The sequence below is a fragment of the Primulina eburnea genome, chromosome 3, assembly GCF_022965805.1.
Source record: "Primulina eburnea isolate SZY01 chromosome 3, ASM2296580v1, whole genome shotgun sequence".
NCBI classification, from domain to species: Eukaryota; Viridiplantae; Streptophyta; class Magnoliopsida; order Lamiales; family Gesneriaceae; genus Primulina; species Primulina eburnea.
The window spans coordinates 10,091,090-10,113,409 of NC_133103.1; the positions used below are offsets into that span (position 1 = coordinate 10,091,090).

At 30.7% G+C, this 22,320-nt stretch overlaps 2 protein-coding genes across 2 annotated transcripts; both read right to left on the minus strand.

Annotated features, from left to right (window-relative positions):
* Window positions 1–5,819: 5,819 nt before the first annotated feature.
* LOC140828206 (uncharacterized) lies at window positions 5,820–6,616 on the minus strand. The gene has a single exon (XM_073191187.1). The coding sequence runs from the start codon at window positions 6,326–6,328 to the stop codon at window positions 5,987–5,989; it is 342 nt and encodes a 113-aa protein (XP_073047288.1). The 5' UTR covers window positions 6,329–6,616; the 3' UTR covers window positions 5,820–5,986.
* Window positions 6,617–8,460: 1,844 nt separating this feature from the next.
* LOC140826204 (succinate dehydrogenase [ubiquinone] iron-sulfur subunit 1, mitochondrial-like) lies at window positions 8,461–10,311 on the minus strand. The gene is made up of 2 exons (XM_073188389.1): window positions 9,587–10,311; window positions 8,461–8,940 (listed from the first exon to the last, which is right to left on the minus strand). Exons 1-2 carry the CDS (start codon window positions 10,237–10,239, stop codon window positions 8,766–8,768), a joined length of 828 nt encoding a protein of 275 aa, XP_073044490.1. The 5' UTR covers window positions 10,240–10,311; the 3' UTR covers window positions 8,461–8,765.
* Window positions 10,312–22,320: the final 12,009 nt, after the last annotated feature.

A 22,320-nucleotide genomic window follows, 5' to 3' on the forward strand; every position in this document is an offset into this window, starting at 1 on the left:
GACATCTAGCCAACTTAAAGGAGAACTTTGTCGGTTAAGAGAGAAAATCTGGTAGAAGGAAAGATATTAAGGTGGAATTTGGGGTATTGTACCATCTCCGAATTAACTATGCTCTTGTGTAAGTTATTTATGGGGACAATTAAAAAAGTAGGAGTGAGAAATAAGTTCTTTAAAAAACAAGGACCCTGACTTTTTTTTTAAGAAACACGGAGTTGACTCCTGATTATTATATTAGTCGTAATTAAACTTTTAACTTAATCAATTAATTGTCTTCTTATCTTTCTTCTCGGTCGACACACATATTTCCTAATTAAAATTTACGAGTCATCTATCCTTCCACCCAGAAAAATTGGTCGACCAAAATTAAATTGGTCGACCAAGAAGACTTTTCTTGGTCGACCAAGAAGAAATTTCTTCTTGGTAGACCAAAAGACCAACACCTTGGTCGACCAAGAAGAAATTGGTGTTGGTCGACCAAGAAGAAAATTTCCTTCTTGGTAGACCATGGTCCTTTGGTCTACCAAGAAAAAATTTCTTCTTGGTAGACCATGGTCCTTTGGTCTACCAAGAAGAAATTGGTCGACCAACACCAATTTCTTCTTGGTAATTTCTTCTTGGTCGACCAACACCAATTTCTTCTTGGTCGACCAAGGTGTTGGTCTTTTGGTCTACCAAGAAGAAATTTCTTTTTGGTCGACCAAGAAAAATCTTCTTGGTCGACCAATTTAATTTTGGTCGACCAATTTTTCTGGGTGGAAGGATAGATGGCTCGTAAATTTTAATTGGGAGACCAAAGGACCAAAATGTTGGTCCACCAAAAAGAAATTTCTTCTTAGTCGACCAACAAAAATTTAGGTCGATCAATAAAATTTTGGGTCGACCCAAAAGATTGGAATTTTGGGTATACTCAAAAGGCTGGAACTTTGGGTCGACCCAAGTTGGTACATAAATGCTACTATGTCGACCCAGTATAGTTAAATCATGTAATATTATGTAATGAAATTGTGATTCATATGTTAAAATATGCAATATAGTTGTGAAATTATTATCCATATGTTAAAACATGTAATTGTGATTTTTATGTTAAAACATGTAATTCAATTGTTGTGATAACATATAATTGTGATTTTTATGTTAAAACATGTAATTCAATTGAAATTGTATTCATATGTTAAAATAGTAACATAGTTGTGAAATTGAGATTTATATGTCAAAACATGTAACATAATAAGTTTAAACATATTATATTATAGAACATACTATACTTGTGATTATGTAATTGTGATTTATATATTCAAACATGTAACATAATTGTGTTAAAACATATAATATACTTGTGAAATTGTGATTCATATGTTAAAACATGCAACAAAGTTATGAAATTGTGATTCATATGTTAAAACATATAACATAATTGTGAAATTTGTGAAATTGTAATTCATATGTTAAAACATAGAACATAGTTGTGAAATTGTGATTCATATGTTAAAACATATAACATAATTGTGAAATTTGTGAAATTATGATTCATATGTTAAGACATGTAACATAGTTGTGAAATTCTAATTCATAGGTTAAAACACTGATTCATATGTTAAAACATATAACATAGTCGTGAAATTATGATTCATATAGTAAAACATATAACATAATTGTGAAATTGTGTCGACCCAGTTAAATATGTGATTCATATGTTAAAACATGTAATATTATATAACATAATTGTGAAATTGTGATTCATATGTTAAAACAACATGTAACATAATTGGTTGTGAAATTGTGATTCATATGTTAAAACATATAATATAGTTGTGAAATTGTGATTCATTTGTTAAAACATATAACATAATTGTGGCTCATATGTCAAAACACATGTAACATACTTATGAAATTGTGACTCATATGTCATAACATGTAATATTACAGAACATACTTGTGAAATTATGTTAAAAATATGCAACATTAGTCAAAACAACATGTAACATAGTTGGTTTTGAAATTGTGATTCATATGTTAAAACATATAACATAATTGTGAAATTGTTATTCATATGTTAAAACAACAAGTAACATAGTTGGTTGTGAAATTGTGATTCATATGTTAAAACATGTAGCATAGTTGTGAAATCGTGATTCATATGTTAAAATATATAACATAATTGTGAAATTTGTGAAATTATGATTCATATGCTAAAACAAAATTGTGAAATCATTGATTCATATGTTAAAACATGTAATATAGTTGTGAAATTGTGATTCATATATTAAAACATGTAAAATAATTGTGAAATTGTGATTCATTTGTTAAAACATCTAACATAATTATGAAATTGTGACTCATATGTCAAAACACATGTAACATAGTTGTGAAATTGTGACTCAAATGTCAAAACACATGTAACATAGTTGTGAAATTGTGACTCATATGTCAAAACATGTAATATCATAGAACATATTTGTGAAATTATGTGATTCATATGTTAAAAACATGCAACATTGGTAAAAATTGTGTAATTATCCGTCAACATGGGTCGACCCAGAGATCAAGATGGTCGACCCAAATATAACAAGGTCGACCCAGAAATTAGCGACGGTTAAGCGACTGTTTTTAAATTGTCGTCGAATCTATTTGCGACAGATTAATGAAATCGTTGCTATTGGCGACGGTATATTTATAACCGTCGCTAATAGCGACGATTAATATAAACTGTCTTGATTTATATAGCGACGGATAACCGACTACTTTTTTTAATCCGTCGCTAATAGCGACAGTTTAATACAATCCGTCGCTAATCGGTGGACCCAAATTACTTCGATCCAATTTTTTATAGCTTGGTCGACCCAAGCAAATGCTTTGGTCGACCAAGCTTTGTGGTCTACTAAGCTTGGTCGACCAAAACAATTTTTTGCTTGGGTCGACCAAGCTTTGCTTGAGTCGACCATGCCTTGATTTTTATTTGGGTCGACCAAGCAATTTTTTGTTTGGGTCCACCAAGTTTTGCTTGAGTCGACCAATCTTTGATTTTTACTTTGGTCGACCCAAACAATTTTTTGCTTGGGTAAACTAAGCTTTGTTTGAGTCGACCAAGCCTTGATTTTCACTTGGGTCGACCAAGCTTTGTTCGACTCAACATTTTGGGTCGACCAAGATCAAATCTTGGTCGACTCAAGTAAAATATTGGGTAGATCAAAATTTTGGTCAATGATTTGTTAGTCGACCCTTTCTTCTTTAAACAAGTCGAAGAAATAGAAGCGATTGAGTTTATTTAGATTGGAAATATTTGCATCGAGAATTGATGGAAAGAAAATGAAATGAGGTCGACGGAAGAAAAACTTAGTTTAGAGTTGACTGAATAACCTGAATGAATTTAATGTTAATAGTTTAAATTAATGGTGTATTATACTTAAGTAAAAGGATATTTATGTAAATTGACATGTGAATCTTTTTTTTTAAATAAGGCACAATCCACTCCCTTTTTCCTAAATTTCCCGTTATGTATGCTCCCAAGACAAGAGTAATTGCCCAAGAGAGACTGAACCTTCCCTAAGGGAATGGTAAGCAAACTAAAAGAAATTCATGAAGTCTTGGCCTGTTTGAGCTATAATAGAAACCTATTAGTTGATTTTTGCACAAGCACTTTAGCAGTAATCATCTCACAACGTTAACGTAAGTTTTTACTAGTTCGAATCTGAGATAAAGCATCGGCTTCATATATTTAGCCGATGCGAAGAACCTTTATTTTAGAAAGGGTAGCAGCCAAATAACTCATGATAGAACCGTATCTGATATTGGTGTTTTGGAATCCAGTGATCCCTTGAGCACTTCCTTTATCTGAAAAGAAAAAAAAAACAGAGAGACCAAGAGAGTGATGAACTGAATAGGAAAAAGATGCTAGCAATTGAATATAAGTATGTAACAAAGATTAACCTCTTTCAACCCGAGAATTAGAGTTTTTTTCTTTAGTACGTTTGTGCCTTCAATCCCATTTAGTTTCAAGATTCGGAAGAGGGATGCTGTCATGCTGATGTATTATTCAGAATCTGCAGATCATCGGTTAAACGGAAAGATGCTGTTTTGCGCAGCAAAGACACTTTTGTCTGACCTTCGTCTAAATTTCTCCTGGTTATTTTTGTATTTGTTGATTTTGAACAAAGGCATTTCATCTTATAGTACACGTCTACGCAAGTCGATTTCGAGCACATAAGGTACTGAATGGATATTAAGGCATAAGACCAATTACATTAATGCTCCCAAATATTCTTTAGACAGACCTTTGTTGAAATTCGAACAAAAATTTGGGAACAATTCACTCCAAGATATATTATGTTTAAAACTATTTGAAATCGATGATATGATTTGCATTTGAAGTAACAGAAGAATTTTTGACCTTTTGATATTTGATTTGTTATCGCGTTGATGCGATGAGATATAATAATCGATAATATGGTTGTGTCGCTTGGATAATAAAAATTAGGAACTGTAATATAACTTTCGGTGTCATCATTTTGTTCGTATTTTATTTTGACATGTTATTCTTTCGAATCGTATAAATATATGCATTTGTTATTTATTGACCGACCTCCATTTACTGACTATTTTCCAAAAGATTCACTAATTACTTTCCATTCCCAAACAATAACTAAGATGAACAAAAGATGTTTTTATTTTTTAATGTACTTTATTTAGATTGTAATTCGCTTCCATTCTTTTTGTATTTGGTTTCACATCATCGTAAAGACAATGTTTATTATTTTTTTATGAAAAAAATTGTTTTGGTTTTAACTGTACTATGAACTTGTTATTTTATAATTGTATGATTGTGAAACAAAGCCGGATATCGACTCACTCTAATCTTGGCGCGTGACAATGCATACAAGAGTTCAAACTTCCAAGAACTGGAGCGTTGTCTCCGCAGCACTTGCTGACTAGTCTCACTGTTGTTCCCAATGGTAATGTGAGGAAACTCAATAAAAAAATCTGCGAAATCGCTCTCAGCACATTCAACTTTTTTGTTTCTTTCATCGTCATGACTTTCAATGAGAGTTTAACTTCCTCTGCTGCAGAAATGGTTGCCAACAGAGAAAATCATAGGAGAGCCTTCTTGGTCAAGCGAGAAAACCCGATACATACTTGTGAAATTATGTGATTCTTATGTTAAAAACATGCTATATTGGTCAAAATTGTGTAATTATCCGTCAAAATTAAGTAATTATCGGTCATATTTATCAAATCCACGTATTCATGTGTTTAAAAAAAAGGTCAACCCAAAAACAACCTTTGGATCGACCCTTGTTGCTTTACTTTTGGGTCGATCCAAAGGTATATCATACAAAATTCAACAAAAATTAAGAGAATGATAATAGACAAAAATTAATAATTAAAAAAATAAGTGTGGCACACCAAATAATTATGGGTCTATCAAAAAGAATTTTTTCACGGTCAACCAATATTATGTTGGTCGAACCAGAAAAATTTCTTCTTAGTCGACCAAATTTGACTCACAATACTTGGTCGACCAACTTAATTTTGGTCGATCAATTCTTCTGGATGAATTCACTTTTTCTCAATGTAGATTGTGGATCGACTAAATTGGTTCTGACTTGACAGATCACGATTTGGGGAATAAGGGGTGGATGACACATAAATTTTAATCGCAGGAAGATGAGAATTAATTAAGTTAAAGAATTTAATTTTTTGTTACTATAATAATCAAAAATCAACTCTTTATTTCTTAAAAAAAAGTCAAAATATTTGTTTTATAAATACTTTCTGTTTCTGTTTGTATACAACTGACATACAAGTATAATCAGAAAACAAATTCAACAAAACCAAACGTTTAACAACAAAAAAAGGGGCCAAGAACCAACTAGAAACAAGAAACATATTTAGATCACATCTTATAACAAGTATAAGTTTTTTCTTTGCAATTGGCCACTGCCGCCCGGAGCTGCCCGATGTATGATGCCACTCAAAGAGTGTATGTAGATCAGTAGGCTTGCAAAAGAGGCCTCTTACCAAGCCTCTTGATTTCCCTATCCATTAGGCCTATGAGCATTAACCAAACCATCTTGTAGTCACAAATCAGAGAATAAAAAGGGTGCATAAAGCTTTCAGGAACATTCTCTTCAACAAAGAAATGGCTACCCCAAGCCAACCCATACCCAATCAAAGGCCCGAATAACAGAAACCACCAGAAGTTGAATAGCAATGCACATATGAAGCACGAACTACCGAATAATGTTCCAACAAAATGCAAGCGCCTTGTCGCTGGCTTTGAGTGCTGGCTCATGTAAAAAGGCCAAAACTCTTCCATGCTCCTGAAATTCATATCTTCCAAGTAAAATTCGGGCCTTGGTGGGAAAAAAGACCAGAGAATCGTAATGGGTTCGATCAAATTTCTTGAACAAGTAGATCAAGACTGATTTTTTCCTGATTTCTCGACCGGGAATTATAATCAGTGGAAGTTTGATAATGAAAGAGCAATAAATTGGCAGCTGGATCCTCGAAGTTCAAATCTTTGTCGATGAATAATCTAATCGAGAGAATAAATCGTTCGACTGTGTCAGTTTAATTACTGTGAGCATTTTTTAACCTTTTTGTGCGATGGGAAGAGCTTCCAGAGAATCAATTATTGGTCCGTACTTAATTCTGAGCCAATTATTATTGTCACTATAAAATTACAAATTTCGTATTATAAATTTTCATGTTTTGAATTTGATCATATAGATTATCAAAAATTACTCCAATAAATTCGCTTTTTTCATTATTGTCATTTTTTCTTGTAATTTCGACATGACATCAAATATTTCATTAATGTCCGACTTCATCATAGGGTCAATAATATTCAATGTTTTTTTTATCCATATTTAGTGCCATGGTAGCATATTGGAGAAAAATGATTTAAAAAATCAAATTATTGGACTAGAATGAAATTTTGACAATTTGCACCACCAAAAACGAAAACTTAATAATTTACATTATCTATTTTTTTTAACTTCAATGCTACGAGGAGTAGAAATTGGCATAAAGTATGAAAAGGAGAATCACAAGATAGATTATACTCTCACTATGTAATAACATTTAAGAATAAAAATAAATTGGTATTTGTTGGATCTAACAAATTTTGACTTCATTTAACCTATCATTGAGTGTAGTTATACACTAACGATCAAATTTTGTAACAAACTTGCTCACGATTAAAGTATATTATGTACGCACGTTCAAAATACACAAGGTAAATATTATACAAAAAATCGTAGGTGGTATATGGTATTCCTAATTTTTAGGTGGATTTTTTAAATTTATAGTTTTTACTTCCTTAAATCTTTTATTTTATTAAATTTTCAATATTTACATTAAAAATATTTATTTTTTGAACCTTAGTAATTCACATTTTATCCGAGTAGTCTGTTAATGAAATGTCAGTTAAAAATGGGGACATTGGTTCGAGAATTATAAGTTCAGTTACAGTTGAAGGCCCAATAAAATGCCTGAGAGCTTTCGAGTCGGGTTCAAATGTTAAGGCTGCTGTCTGTGTGTAGCCCGATAAAAGATTACTCGAACTTGCCTGCCTCACGTTTATAAAATCGATCATTTCGAGTCCAATAAAAGATAACTCTGGAATTGAACGGCTTCGACAAGGTTACCCTTCCGATATTTAATGGAAGTCCAAACGAATGGCCGTGTTTTCGAAATTATTGACTTCGAGCCGAATTCAAAAAATTTCAAATTTTTTCAAGTCAAATAAGCCAAACTCAAACATTTTCAATTTTTTTTCAAGTCAAATTCATATCCAAATTATTGTGTATAGTAATTCGAAAACTACTAACGTGTTTTTCAAAGAACAATTCAAATAAATTAAAAATATATTTGAATTTTTCGGTCAAGCTTGAACTCTAATTCGAGTAAAAAAATGTTTGAACAATTTCTCCTTTAAACCGAGCTCGAAATCGAGCTTAAAGTTTTTAAATATTTAATTTGATTTGTTACACGCAATTTTAGTTAGACCTAACCATGAATTGGGTTAGACCCGGACTAAAATCAGCCAGTGGTTAACGGGCAAGTTAACCGGGTCGACCATTATTGTTATTTTTAAAAATATATATATAAACGGCCACGATTTGATTCATTGTGTACTTTTGGATGACTGGAACTCGAGATTTATAATGATAATAACATATTTAAATAATCCTGATTGTAATATTTGATTCATTGAAAACTTTTGAATAGATATATTTTTTTATTAGACAAATAAATATTTGATAAATTTTTTATTAGTGCAAAACGTTCACGGTTCCAAGAGAAGCGTAACCAGGTCTGTTTACTGATTCCACCAACTAGTCAGCTACAAAATCCGTAGGCATCATGTCATACATGAAGTGAGCAACGGTAAAAAGGGGAGAGTAATATTTCAAAATCGAGAACAATCAATAACACTTGCAAAAACCATGAAAACAATCCTATGCTGCTGAGACGCTAAATTACTGTAATATCTTGCAATGACCATAACATTAAGAGAGAAACAATACAAGAGTTCTCCAGCGGTACTCTGTGTTCCTTACACACGCCAAATGCAAATGACTCCGCGAGTATCCAAAAGAAAGGTCCGGAGATGTGTTTATTTTAAAGATAACTTCACTAAAGATGGAAATTTTACAGGATTTAAAACAATCATGATCAGTGCTTATATTATTCTAAAATACTATGATCAATCCTTCAAAACAATTTTAGCACACAACCCCGTTTTCATCTTCTAAGATGGACGTTTAAGGGGTTAAACGCTCAAGTTGCTTGATGTTCGAGATTTGCATTCCTGGATTCAGTCCTTTTGGGCAAGCTTTAGCACAATTCAAAATGGTATGGCATCGATACAGCTTGAACTCGTCATTTACAGCATCAAGTCGCTCCGTAGTATATTCATCACGACTGTCCATTATCCATCTGAATCAAACACAGATAATCAGATAATAGCAAAAAGCAAACAATACCATCAGCATCTTTCACTATCTCAACAAGTACCAATTTATGTCCAAGCAATACCCCAAAATATGGCTTACTTCTCAAATATACATATCCCATAAACTGAATATTCTTGCAAAAGCCGAACGTGAATACAATTAAATCATCTAATGTTTACCCAAGCCAATCATTTTATCAATAAAAAAAAAAGCGAATCAAAGCCCAGTAATGACAAGCATGGTTACACTAGAGGAGTCCCACAGAAAGAAAATCAATCAACTTTAGTCTTTTAGAGCCTGGTACTTCATCACAGCAACCACCGTTCCCATTCTGGCCACAACTGCAGTTCCCGCAAACCATGAATTTAGGCTATATGCTCTTCATTAGTAAATATTTTCCAATACCGAAAGACAACACCTTCTCACAGAAAGGTTGAAAAACTCTTTGCTAGTTCAACTATATTCTTAATATACTTCTTAAGAGTGTTAGAATCTATTCCAAGAACATTAGTCAAAATATCACAGAATATAAGCAAAAACATGGAAAAACTTATCCAGCAAATTCAATCCAATATGACAAATTCTTCAAATTTCATCTCGAGTAAAAATGAACACCGAGAAAATGTTACCTGTTCGCGTGCAGGAGAGCAGCAGGGCCCAAGTAAGATTCCGGATTCCACCAGTAACTGGGGCAGGATGTGCTACAGCACGCACACAGAATACACTCATACATCCCATCAAGCTTCTTCCTGTCAGCCTTACTCTGCAGAATCTCCTTCCCCGGAGTCTCCGGCGGGCTCTTCCGCTTCAACCACGGCTCAATCGACTTATACTGATTATAAAAATTCGTCATATCCACAACCAGATCCTTAATCACGAACATATGAGGCAACGGCGTGATCATACTAGGGCCGCCGGAGGAGATCTTGGTCAAACAGGCGAGGCCATTTCGGCCATCGATGTTCATCGCACACGACCCACAAATCCCCTCGCGGCAAGAGCGGCGGAAAGTTAAAGTCGGATCGATCTCGTTCTTTATCTTGATCAAGGCGTCCAGAATCATCGGCCCGCATTCCTTGAGATCAATCTCGTAGTTTTGGAGCTCGGGCTTCTGGGGAGAGTCCGGGTTCCATCGGTAGATTTGGAAGGTCTTGGGCTTCCCCGCGGGCTCCATCTGCTGAGCCTGGGCCTCCGAGGCATGGGCCCGGAAAAGGGTGGCCCCGGCCGCCGTTGAGAGTGGCGGAACCCTGGATAAAGCTCGTCGTACCAATTGAGTGGCCATTAATTCGAGAGAAGGCGCAAGGAATAACAAAATGGCGTGTGTCGAGTGCGAGGAAATATAAAGGTCGGTTGGATAGACACTTTTCTCGTCACGCAATTAATTCTGATCTAATATTCAAGTTTCTTTTTAAGACTTCGAGATTTATGTTAATGCCTGTAATTTTATTTAAATAATATAAATCTCCAAAATTATTAAAAACTATTGATTTAATATTAAAAGGAGGAGACACGAGGTTTGATACGCCCACCCTCGTTTGATTTTTCGTCGCAAATGGTTCAAGTTTTTGTTTTATTATATTTTTTAATTACGTATATTATTTTATTTGAGAAACCTGTGAAATCTTCCACCTCCCGATAAAATTATAAAGTAATAAAATGTTAATAGGAAAACAAATAATTTGCAATACAAGTCTAAGTTCGAACATGCGACGTTCTTTTTATATCAACCATAGATCGAGCATCGTTGTTTATAAATAAAACATAAATATTTAAACTATATTCGATCATTTTCCTAATAAATACAATTGTTATTACCAATAGAATGGGTTACAAATATCTAATGACAAAAACTTGTGTGAGACGGTCTCATGAGTCGTATTTTATGAAAATGATCTCTTATTTGGGTCATTTATTAAAAAATATTACTTTTTATGCTAATATTATTATTTTTTATTGTGAATATCGGTAGGGTTGACCGTCTCATATATAAAGATTCGTGATACCGTCTCACAAGATACCTACTCATATCTAATATTGTCCATTTTATAAAAATAAATCTAATTTCATGAATTATCATTTTTTTCTCTCCTGCCCTATATTTTGAATTACACGGTATGATTTTTCTACTTTATTGATAATTTTTTTAAAAAAAATTCGGTTACTTCAGTCGTCTATCGAAATAACTAATTTTTAGTTTGGTTTAGTTTTGATAAAAAAAAAAAAAAAAAAATCAGTTCGGTTTTTAAATTTCCTTTTTGCAAAGAATCAGTTTATTCGATTCCCCGATTGATCATATAGTTATGCATACGAAATTACAGTTCTTTTAGGGATTTTCAATTACATTTTTAAGGGATAATTACATTTATCACCTTTATAAAACATAAAAAAAATCTGATATTAAATTAATCTTTTACCTGTGTTTTTAAAAATATCATGCATTTGCCTCATGTTAAGTTTTATGCATGATTTTAAAAAGACCAAGTCTTTTGTGAGATAATTTTACTTATACGTGTCATATTTATAAAGAAAAATAATAATTTTATCATAATATTAATATTTTTCATTAACCGTATCATGTTGGAGATTTGTCTCATAAAATTAACGATGAGACCGTTTCAAAAAGAGTTTTTGTGATTTAAAAACATGTGGTTTGAAAATCATTTCATTCTAAATATAATTAATTTTATATAATATGCTAGCATTTTTTAGTTTTCACGGGAGTCCAGATGGTGGTTGCCCTAATTAATTTATTATACTATCATAAAAAATTTACCTACACAGTAGGTTCCAACCATTTTTCTCAAATTCGAAGGCTCTTGTCTTTGCGCTCTTGTTATTTTACTTATAATTTATATCATGTATAATGCAGTCACTCTCCACTTGATATTTATCCTTAAAGTAAATATATTTTTAATAGTAAATAAAAGACAAAATCTTTATTATAAAATAAATATCATGATTTTTGTCATGGCGCAAAGTAAAAATACAAGAACTTATGTGAGACAGTTTCACGGGTCGTATTTGTGAGACAGATCTCTTATTTGGGTCATCCATGAAAAAATATTACTTTTTATGCTAATAGTATTATTTTTTATTGTGAATATCGGTAGGGTTGATCCGTCTCACAGATTAAAATCCGTGAGACGGTCTCACATTAGACTCACTCAAGTAAAAATGGCTAATGTTGATTTTTTAGTTTCAAACTTCAGTATGTTATATTTGTATTTTTAAAATTTTCATCATTTTTCAATATTTCGTTGACTTAACGCTAATATTCACGTTTGTAGTCTTACATAAGTAACTAAGATGAAAAATAAGTACACTTGTAACAAATTTAAAAAATAATTTACTAGAACTAATATTAACAAATAAAAACTATTTTTATTATGACCTTCCGTAACAATCAGTTTTTTAAAAGTTTATTCGTTATATTTTTTTAAAATTCATTGCTACTAAAATTTTTAAAACAGCCTTGTATATTATTTTAAAAATCCTAAATAATGTCATTTATCTGCCCTTTACCCCGTCTCGATTTCTTTACCCGAAAATACAATCCATTTTCTACTTTCGTCTCAATTTTTTTAAACCATTCAAAATTTATAGAATAAAAATGGGCCGGACGATCCCATATTGTAGCCGTGCCTACACAATTGGGCTAAAATATTGGCTTAATTTTTTTAACCTAGGATAAAAATATCCCACTTGGTAGTTTGTAGCCAGTTTTTATAACGTATAAAAAATGAAAATAAAACACAACAAACTTTTAGGTTATATCTTTTAGAATATGACCAAACAAGTAAGAGCATATAAGTTTGAATTTAATTTAAAAACACCGAAAATACAAAAATAAGAACGTGTTCCTAATATCGATGACAAGAAAAAAAAACACCAGATTAAGAACACGGGCTTGTTCGAACTGGTCTTATTCGATTCCGACCTCATCGGAGCAGGAGACGTGAATTAACATTGTTCAATGATTTTCACGCAAATCATATAATATATATATATATATATATATATATATATATATATATATATATAAGAGATCAAATGTATATTCATAATATATATTATAATGCATGGACGACATTTTGATGATAATATGAAGTTGAGGTATTGTATAAAAATTTAATTCTGTGTAATATTATTGTTAGGCCTTGTCTGACTTTTACAACAGTAACACGTCAAATTGCAACTTCTTTGTTATTTCTTGTTCAACTCTCGAAAAATTTTAACTCGTGAAATGCACCGAGTTTGACTGTTTTTGTACGCTATTATTGACTTATTAGGATTAATAGACTAATTAATGTTAACCTAAAAAGGTAAAAAGACAGTTGTCGATCTAATCATTGACTACTAGCAATCCATGTAAATAAATTAAATTAAATTAATTCATTTTGTAAAGTGGAGTAATTGTTTTTAATTGTTGGAACTAATTTGATTCATTCTCATTATTAATAATTATTGTCATATCAATATATACATCTTAATAACCGTCTCACAAATGTTAGGAGTCACATTATTTTTATTTTAAACGAGTAATAATAGGTCAAATATCCTCTAAGTATACCTATTTTATGTTTTGATGTTATAAATATTAACAATTGGTTTTGATTATGCAAGATTAGATTTTTTTTTTTGGCTTCTGATCCTTTTTTTAATGGAGGGTTCATCAGCATTTCCCGTTGTCAGATTAGCATTTCTGATGTTATGTTAGGTAAAATAAGACCAAAATAAAAAACACGGTCTAATTCTCAAGATCAAAACCCAAATTTAAATACATAGATGACCAAAACACAAAATAGACAAACTTAGGTGATCGTTTTGGCTATTTTCATTTTAAATAAAGGGAAAATTAATTTCCTTAGGACGGCCTCAATCTTTATAAACAACTAGTGCTCTTTCACACGCATCATATGAAATTTTTTTGTTAATAATTTTTGTGTGAAAATTTTAGTAAAATCATAAAAACGAGTTTGTATAACAATTTTTTATGTTACCGATTATAAAATCTTTTAAAAATTCAAAAATATTGATAAAGATTAAAAAAAATATTTATTAGAATATGGTTGATCAAGGTGATACACACATGTACTAAAATATGTTTTTATTTTTTTATTAAATAAAAGAGAATTTTTTGTAATTTGAGAATGCCAAAATCAGCTACTCTAATTCCTCAACTCTAATGACAGTATATAGAAGTATAGATATTTCAAAAAAGAAATATTTAACTTTGTTTTAAGAAATATAATTTTTATATATTCTTAAAAACTGCATTGATTTCGTTGCTACTGTATATGAAACGTGATTTTTTTGTGGGGGCAGACTACGATTATTCCACGAAATGGTAATCGGGTGGGGGGCACCCCTTATTTTTTTCCTCACTTAAATTGCTATAAGCTGAAAGCTAAGTTCATAAATGCTATGTTAAATTGTTCCCCAACCCCCCAAAAATATTAAATAAAAACAACCTAGAATCCTATTTAGGATTTCTCCAATTTCACAAATTAGTATTTTTTTTATGTGACATTCCATCAAATTTCTTCTATCACGAGACATACATGTAACACCAATTGCATTTAATAGCATATAAAAATATTTAAGGAAAATAATCTTTTTCTCAAAGTGTTAAGATGATATCGGAAAATGTCGCCTCGACACCGAAATGTGATGATGAAAATTGGTAATTGTTTTGATGTCATATCAGCACTTAGATTATAATAGTCCAGAATTAAAATTCAGTTTATTTAAACTTTAAAAATTTAATGAATACAACAGTTATTTTATTCAACATGAGTAAATGGATTTTATTCGTTAGAAATCTTATAGATAGTGCGAGAAATATTTAATAATTACTATCGGATCGTGCTACATACGATGCATGTGTCCCTTAAGAAAATAAATAATGAAGTAGTTTTTCTAATTTTTAAAAATTTATCAATTTTTGAAACTAAAGTGGTAGTACATAAAATAAAATATGAAGAAAATGTTATTATAATACAGTAAAATCATGTAGTTAGTTTGAGAAGATTAAGGATATTTTAAACAAATCGAAAACTACATCACGTCTCCATACAGTTAATATATGGTGCTTTAATTATATATGTAATATAGTATTATGATAATCCAGTATTTACCATATTCGAGATTGAATTAGTATTGGTCTCACAAACACATGAGGGCTAAATCTATAGTATACGATGCCTTAGTTATTTCACTAATCATGTTATATATTATCCAAAAAGTTATTAGCAAATATATTATGATTTGGGAAATTACATAATTAAAAGCATTATGATCATAAAAATCCAAAAAAAAAAAAAAAAGAGATGAGGATGTAATCGAGTCAAGAGCAAGCTTTATTTTATAAATATAATCATGACTAACGAGCTTATTCAAACTTTCATCAAGCATAAACAAGCTTAATAAATATAAATTATATGTTTAAATCTTTATTAAATTAATTAAAAAATAAATTATCTATTTTCGGAAAAATATAACATTCTTATTAAAATGTGTAAATTTATTATAATAAATAAATGTAATAGCTTTTTTCAATATATTTAATAAATAATGTGTTAAATCAAATATCAAAATTGTTATTTTTTAATCTAAGAGATGACTCATGAATTTATCAACAAACATGTTCACGAACTAACGATTGAATATTATAAAACTTGAGCTTGAGTCATTTATCTTAACAAGTTTCATTAAATAAGTTTTTATCGAATCGAGTTTCGAAGAACTCACTCACAATTTAATTCATTTGCATCTCCAGATGTTGATAGATTGTATGATAGGACCCACTATTACATGTGACATAAAATAAAAATATCCATCAAATATATATTAATCAAGAACATGAAAAGACAAGCCTAGCCTAGCTAGCGGTTGAAAGACAAAAATGAAATACACAATTTTTAAAGAAAAAGTAAAATTCAGAGGGACAGAGAATCTCTTTTAAGTCCACTTTCATTTCATTCACATCAAGGATATGTATTTCAACCAAGCGGATTCAAATAGTTAGATGTGATAACTGAGAAGCAACTAAGAATGTTAAGTATAATAAGAAACTTATAATTTGTATAGAAATAAAAGTAGAAATTTACTTTTCTTTCACTTTATTAAAAGAGAGAAAAAATGGAATTGATTTGCTAGAATTGAGAACCGACCATTTCAAATTGCAAAATAACTCACATATTTTCAACTCGTTTGTACATGAATCAAGATCCGTTTATATCTCAACCAACATGAATTCACATTTATATGTATGATAAAATTACAGGATTCTTCTGAACTAAAAAGGCCGAGTTCGAGATGAGTTACGCAATCTAATTCATCACATTTGAGAAATCAATATTTTTTTACTTATCCTACAACTACTAACTGATCGAAATCTATTGGATTTAGGACGGATATAAGTCTGACCCCGTATGTATTGTCATCGGACTGCAATGTGATCACTCACACACATCTAAGGGGTGTGAAATGTAATTTCCACCATCATCATTCATGTCATGTGATAAAATTAAAGCTACTGGGCCCCCTGTTTTTATATATGTGGGCCAAGGTCCATATAAGGTCGGGCAATAGTGCGCGTGACAATCTTGGCGGCGGGTCACGGCCCACTAATCAATTACAATATTAATATTGTATTTATATTCATTTAAAAATTTGGGTGTAATAAATTATACCTACATTCCTCAAATTAAATACCTTCGATTATGTATATTTTTAAAAACAAGAACCTTAAAAACATGATATATAACACGAAATAATCGATTCAATTAACAACCCAATGCAGTAGTTTAGTTTGTATTCGGTTGGAGAAGTTATGTATTTCAAATTCATTTGATTTTTTGAATGAATTTATGCTCGGTGAATTGTAAATCTTTTTATTGTTAATTTATGTACGTGAAATGATAATTATGATGAATTTGAAATACACTCAAGATTTATAATAATCTTTGCTCGAGGAATGTCTAGCTACTCAAAAAGTCAAAATGCAATTAATTAATTCAAACTCGAGAAAAGACTTTTTTAGAACAAGTAGTAGTATTTCGACTCGTTACTAAGAAAGAAATCCATTTATTTTTGTGGGTAGTAATGAATATATATATATATATATATATATATATATATATATATATATATATATATATATATATATATATATATATATATAAATGAACACATTATATTCAATATATACTAAGTACGGTGACTCGTGACAATATTACGTGCTTTTCGTTGGCATCATAAAGAACACACGCCTAAGTGCAAGAATTTTTAACACCAATTCATGATCTTCATAAATTATGCAACCCCCCTACACTCAAAATGTCAGCCACACGATTTCAACACATACTCTTCTCAGTATGAAAAACCACATACCCGTATATATACATGCATTTATTCATATACATACTTACACAATACACACACACACACACTACATACATATAGAGTGATACTGTAATGCCCAAAAAATCATATAAAAAGCCGCATGTTTGCTTCTATTTAATTTTAATTAAATGTTTATTTTGATTTTTTTAAACTACTTTCAGATTTTTAAAAGTTAGCTCATAAACGCACGCATAAATCAGTCGATCGAGAGCGAAAAGAGGGAGGGGTAAAAGGATAAATAAGGAGAAAAGTTCAATCCAAACTCGTTCTTGTTCGAATCAAAGCATATTCTCCAAACCCCGCGCACGTTTGGTCCATCTCAACCCAAATATAGAAATTAAACAGATGCAATTCCTTTTTTGACACACATATTGAATTTTATTAAATATTTGATGTGCTTTGATTGTATTCTTCTACAAGTTCCATGAGACGACATGAATTTTTAATGCGTTTGATCTTTTAAAATTGCGCAGTTTGTAAAAGTGTCATTGTGTGCGTGCGTGCGTGCGTGCGTGCGTGCATGTAGAGTGTGTGTTTTTTGAAATTTCCGGACAGCACTCGTATATTTTCAAACATCTAGGTTGGTGCATGTGAATTTTTTATTTTCCGAGCATGTTTGTATTTTTTATATTTTCAGGCAACAAGTGTGTATTTTTGAATTTTCGGCCAGCGCATATTAATTCTTGACTTTCCGGATAGCAAGTGTACGTGTATATTTGAAATTTCTTACAACTCGTGTACATTTTTAAATGAATAACTGAGACGAGTTGGCTTGATTCAAATTTACAAATAAAATTAATATTATTGATAAAAAAAATAATATTTTTAATGAACCGAGTTTGGTTGGAGATCTATCTCATAAAATTGATCGATAAAAATAATCTCATGAGAACTTTTGTGTTTTTAAATTTTTGAGTAACACATGTGAAATTTTTTTTAGTTTCCGGACAGCATATCGTGTATTCTTTAGTTCCGGGATAGCACGTGTATTTTGAGGTTTTGGGCAGCATGTGTGTATTTTGGTTTAATGCCCGGGGGTGTCTTTACTGAATTAATAACAGGTTTGGGGCTCTAGCTTGATGTTTGGGTGTCTACCAACTATGATTTTTATTTCATGACTTTAGGTTGTTTGATGGTCGGCGCGTCTTCTTCATCAACATGGATCGATGGATATAATAGTTGGCTAAATGTTTATGATCGTTGACTATTAAAAGATGACCCAGTCACGTTCAGTATTTATTCTCATGCGCATTACATATTGACTGGTTAACAATTTTTGTCACATCTCGGGCCGAATCTCATGCCTACGCGACTATGCAATGAACTCCTATAACATCTGTTTTGTCATTCATCGTTTCACGAAAATAGATAACTAAAATTGCCATAAAGGTCATTGTGCAATCGGGGAGGCACGAGTTTGGCTTCAAAGCGTGACAAAATTATATAAGAGACAATCGTCAGCGGTGACACCGAATAGCAAGTGTTGTGCATAGAAAATTTCTACGTGAATAAGAGACAACTTTTGAACTTGGAGGATAAAGAAATACATAACGGGAGCACCTTTTGAACCTGTAAAAGCTATATCTAGATTCACAACACTGGTAGATCGAAGGATAAGCTGCAACGAGATCGTGAAGATCTGAAATAGGGTGATTTTGATACTCTATCTCACATAAATAAAATACGAGAGTTTAAAAGAGTTTATTATAACGAGATACAATTTTCGTAAAGTGAAGACGTATAGACTAGTTTCTATATGGAGTTATTGTGCAGTAGTGAGTTTACGTATTATTGAAGATACTTGGGTATTTTGTTTTTTAAAACATGAAGAGATCATTTTCTTAATTAAATAGTTGAGTGTAGTTATTTTATAAATTTTTTCAGTTTTATTTTAAGTATACTGTGTAAAGTGAAGCTTTGTTTTTGTGAAAAGTATGCATGTCAATTTTTGTGTGATATTATTTGATCATAAATGTGTGTTAGACACAAATCCCTTTAGTATTAAGTAACTTATTTGGTCTTTAATATTAATATTATATATATTTTATTTTACTTTTTATATTTAGCATTCGAGTTCTTACTTGGGCTATTGACTAAATTTAATTTTTTTTATTCAGGTTATGAAATTTATTTTATCCTTTTTGTGTTGCTGGTAAGTTTATAGAGGATTTGAAATATATTTTCAAATGTACAAATAGGAATTAATTTTTTTTTAATATTCGTGCTAGTTTAATGTTAATATACCAATTGGTATATATAGTTCATTCGACTTGGACCATGCTTCAAGAATAAGGTATAAATATTCTTCCCTTTCATTTCATTTGATATATGCTATTTCGTTACGTATACTATAAAGAAATACACATATATTCGTCCGATTTTTTTTAGATTTTATGAATTCATTGTTATAGATCTTGAACTAAAATATAGCGAGTAAAATTCTACCTATTCGTTTGCCATTTTTTTCAAACTTTCATGCTAGATATAAATTAACACAAAAAAATTGTGATTGTATTGTAAGTAATTAAATATCACAATTTTTTTTCAATGATTCATAGTAAAATTAAAGTATGATATTATGACATACGCAACATGTGTATTTCGACGGATGATACTTTTCATATATCATCATTTTTTTCATAATTCTCAAAAAATTGAACAACAAGTTGATGTTGTCTTAAAATCATTATCATCCTCAGTTTATATATATATATATATATATATATATATATATATATATATATTCTTAGAGTCATTCGATCAAATAACCCAAAGACAGTGTCAAACTAACCTTGAAACGCACTTAAAATGAACATGATTTCAGATTCGAATTTTTAGATTTGTCGTCCAAATCAATTCATTACATCTAACTACGACTTAATACCAAACTTCAAACATTATCACTAATAAGTGAATCTTGTCAATTTTCACATCATATCCTATTCACACACGAAATAATGTCGATTGACGTCTTGCACATACATACTGATAATATACACATATATAATATCGTAAAGTTGTATATCGTATAGTATATAATACATGCACGAGGGGCACTGATGATGCAGCCATCAGTAATTTCAGAACCTAGAAATAGGGCACGGACCACCTATTAGATAGATACATGTTTATATATATATATATATATATATATAAAGTGGGTCTCATGTGAGACCGTCTCACGGATCTTAATCGGTGAGACGCTGTGAGAAGGGTCAAACCTACCCATATTCACAATATAAAGTAATACTCTTAGTATAAAAAATAATACTTTTTCATGGATGATCCAAATAAGAGATCTGTCTCACAAATACGACCCATATGACCGTCTCATACAAGTTTTTGCTATATATTTATGTTTATGCATGTATATGTGTACATGCTATATATATACATATACGTGTATAAAAACTGGTTATTTAATTTTTGTAAATATTAGATTAATAATTGAGTCGTCCTATTCCTGAAATTTGTGGAGACTGCGGCATATTAATATACGCTTTAAAACCAGTTATAATGATTTTCACTTATTGTATAGAATAGGCGTTAAAATCAATTGAATGTATCTTAATTACATTATAATTATACGATAGATACATCAATCTTTTCTGCTCTAACGATATGGTCTCCGTACCCTCGTGTAATTAAATATTCGTTTGCCATTTTTTTCAAACTTTCATGCTAGATATAAATTAACACAAAAAAATTGTGATTGTATTGTAAGTAATTAAATATCACAATTTTTTTTCAATGATTCATAGTAAAATTAAAGTATGATATTATGACATACGCAACATGTGTATTTCGACGGATGATACTTTTCATATATCATCATTTTTTTCATAATTCTCAAAAAATTGAACAACAAGTTGATGTTGTCTTAAAATCATTATCATCCTCAGTTTATATATATATATATATATATATATATATATATATATATATTCTTAGAGTCATTCGATCAAATAACCCAAAGACAGTGTCAAACTAACCTTGAAACGCACTTAAAATGAACATGATTTCAGATTCGAATTTTTAGATTTGTCGTCCAAATCAATTCATTACATCTAACTACGACTTAATACCAAACTTCAAACATTATCACTAATAAGTGAATCTTGTCAATTTTCACATCATATCCTATTCACACACGAAATAATGTCGATTGACGTCTTGCACATACATACTGATAATATACACATATATAATATCGTAAAGTTGTATATCGTATAGTATATAATACATGCACGAGGGGCACTGATGATGCAGCCATCAGTAATTTCAGAACCTAGAAATAGGGCACGGACCACCTATTAGATAGATACATGTTTATATATATATATATATATATAAAGTGGGTCTCATGTGAGACCGTCTCACGGATCTTAATCGGTGAGACGCTGTGAGAAGGGTCAAACCTACCCATATTCACAATATAAAGTAATACTCTTAGTATAAAAAATAATACTTTTTCATGGATGATCCAAATAAGAGATCTGTCTCACAAATACGACCCATATGACCGTCTCATACAAGTTTTTGCTATATATTTATGTTTATGCATGTATATGTGTACATGCTATATATATACATATACGTGTATAAAAACTGGTTATTTAATTTTTGTAAATATTAGATTAATAATTGAGTCGTCCTATTCCTGAAATTTGTGGAGACTGCGGCATATTAATATACGCTTTAAAACCAGTTATAATGATTTTCACTTATTGTATAGAATAGGCGTTAAAATCAATTGAATGTATCTTAATTACATTATAATTATACGATAGATACATCAATCTTTTCTGCTCTAACGATATGGTCTCCGTACCCTCGTGTAAGTTTTATATATAGCGCTCACATAGATGCATTAACATTCACTTATGTTTGAATTGTTGTACAAGTTTATAATATTTGAATTGTATTATTATTATCAATTATAAGTATTTTGATAAAA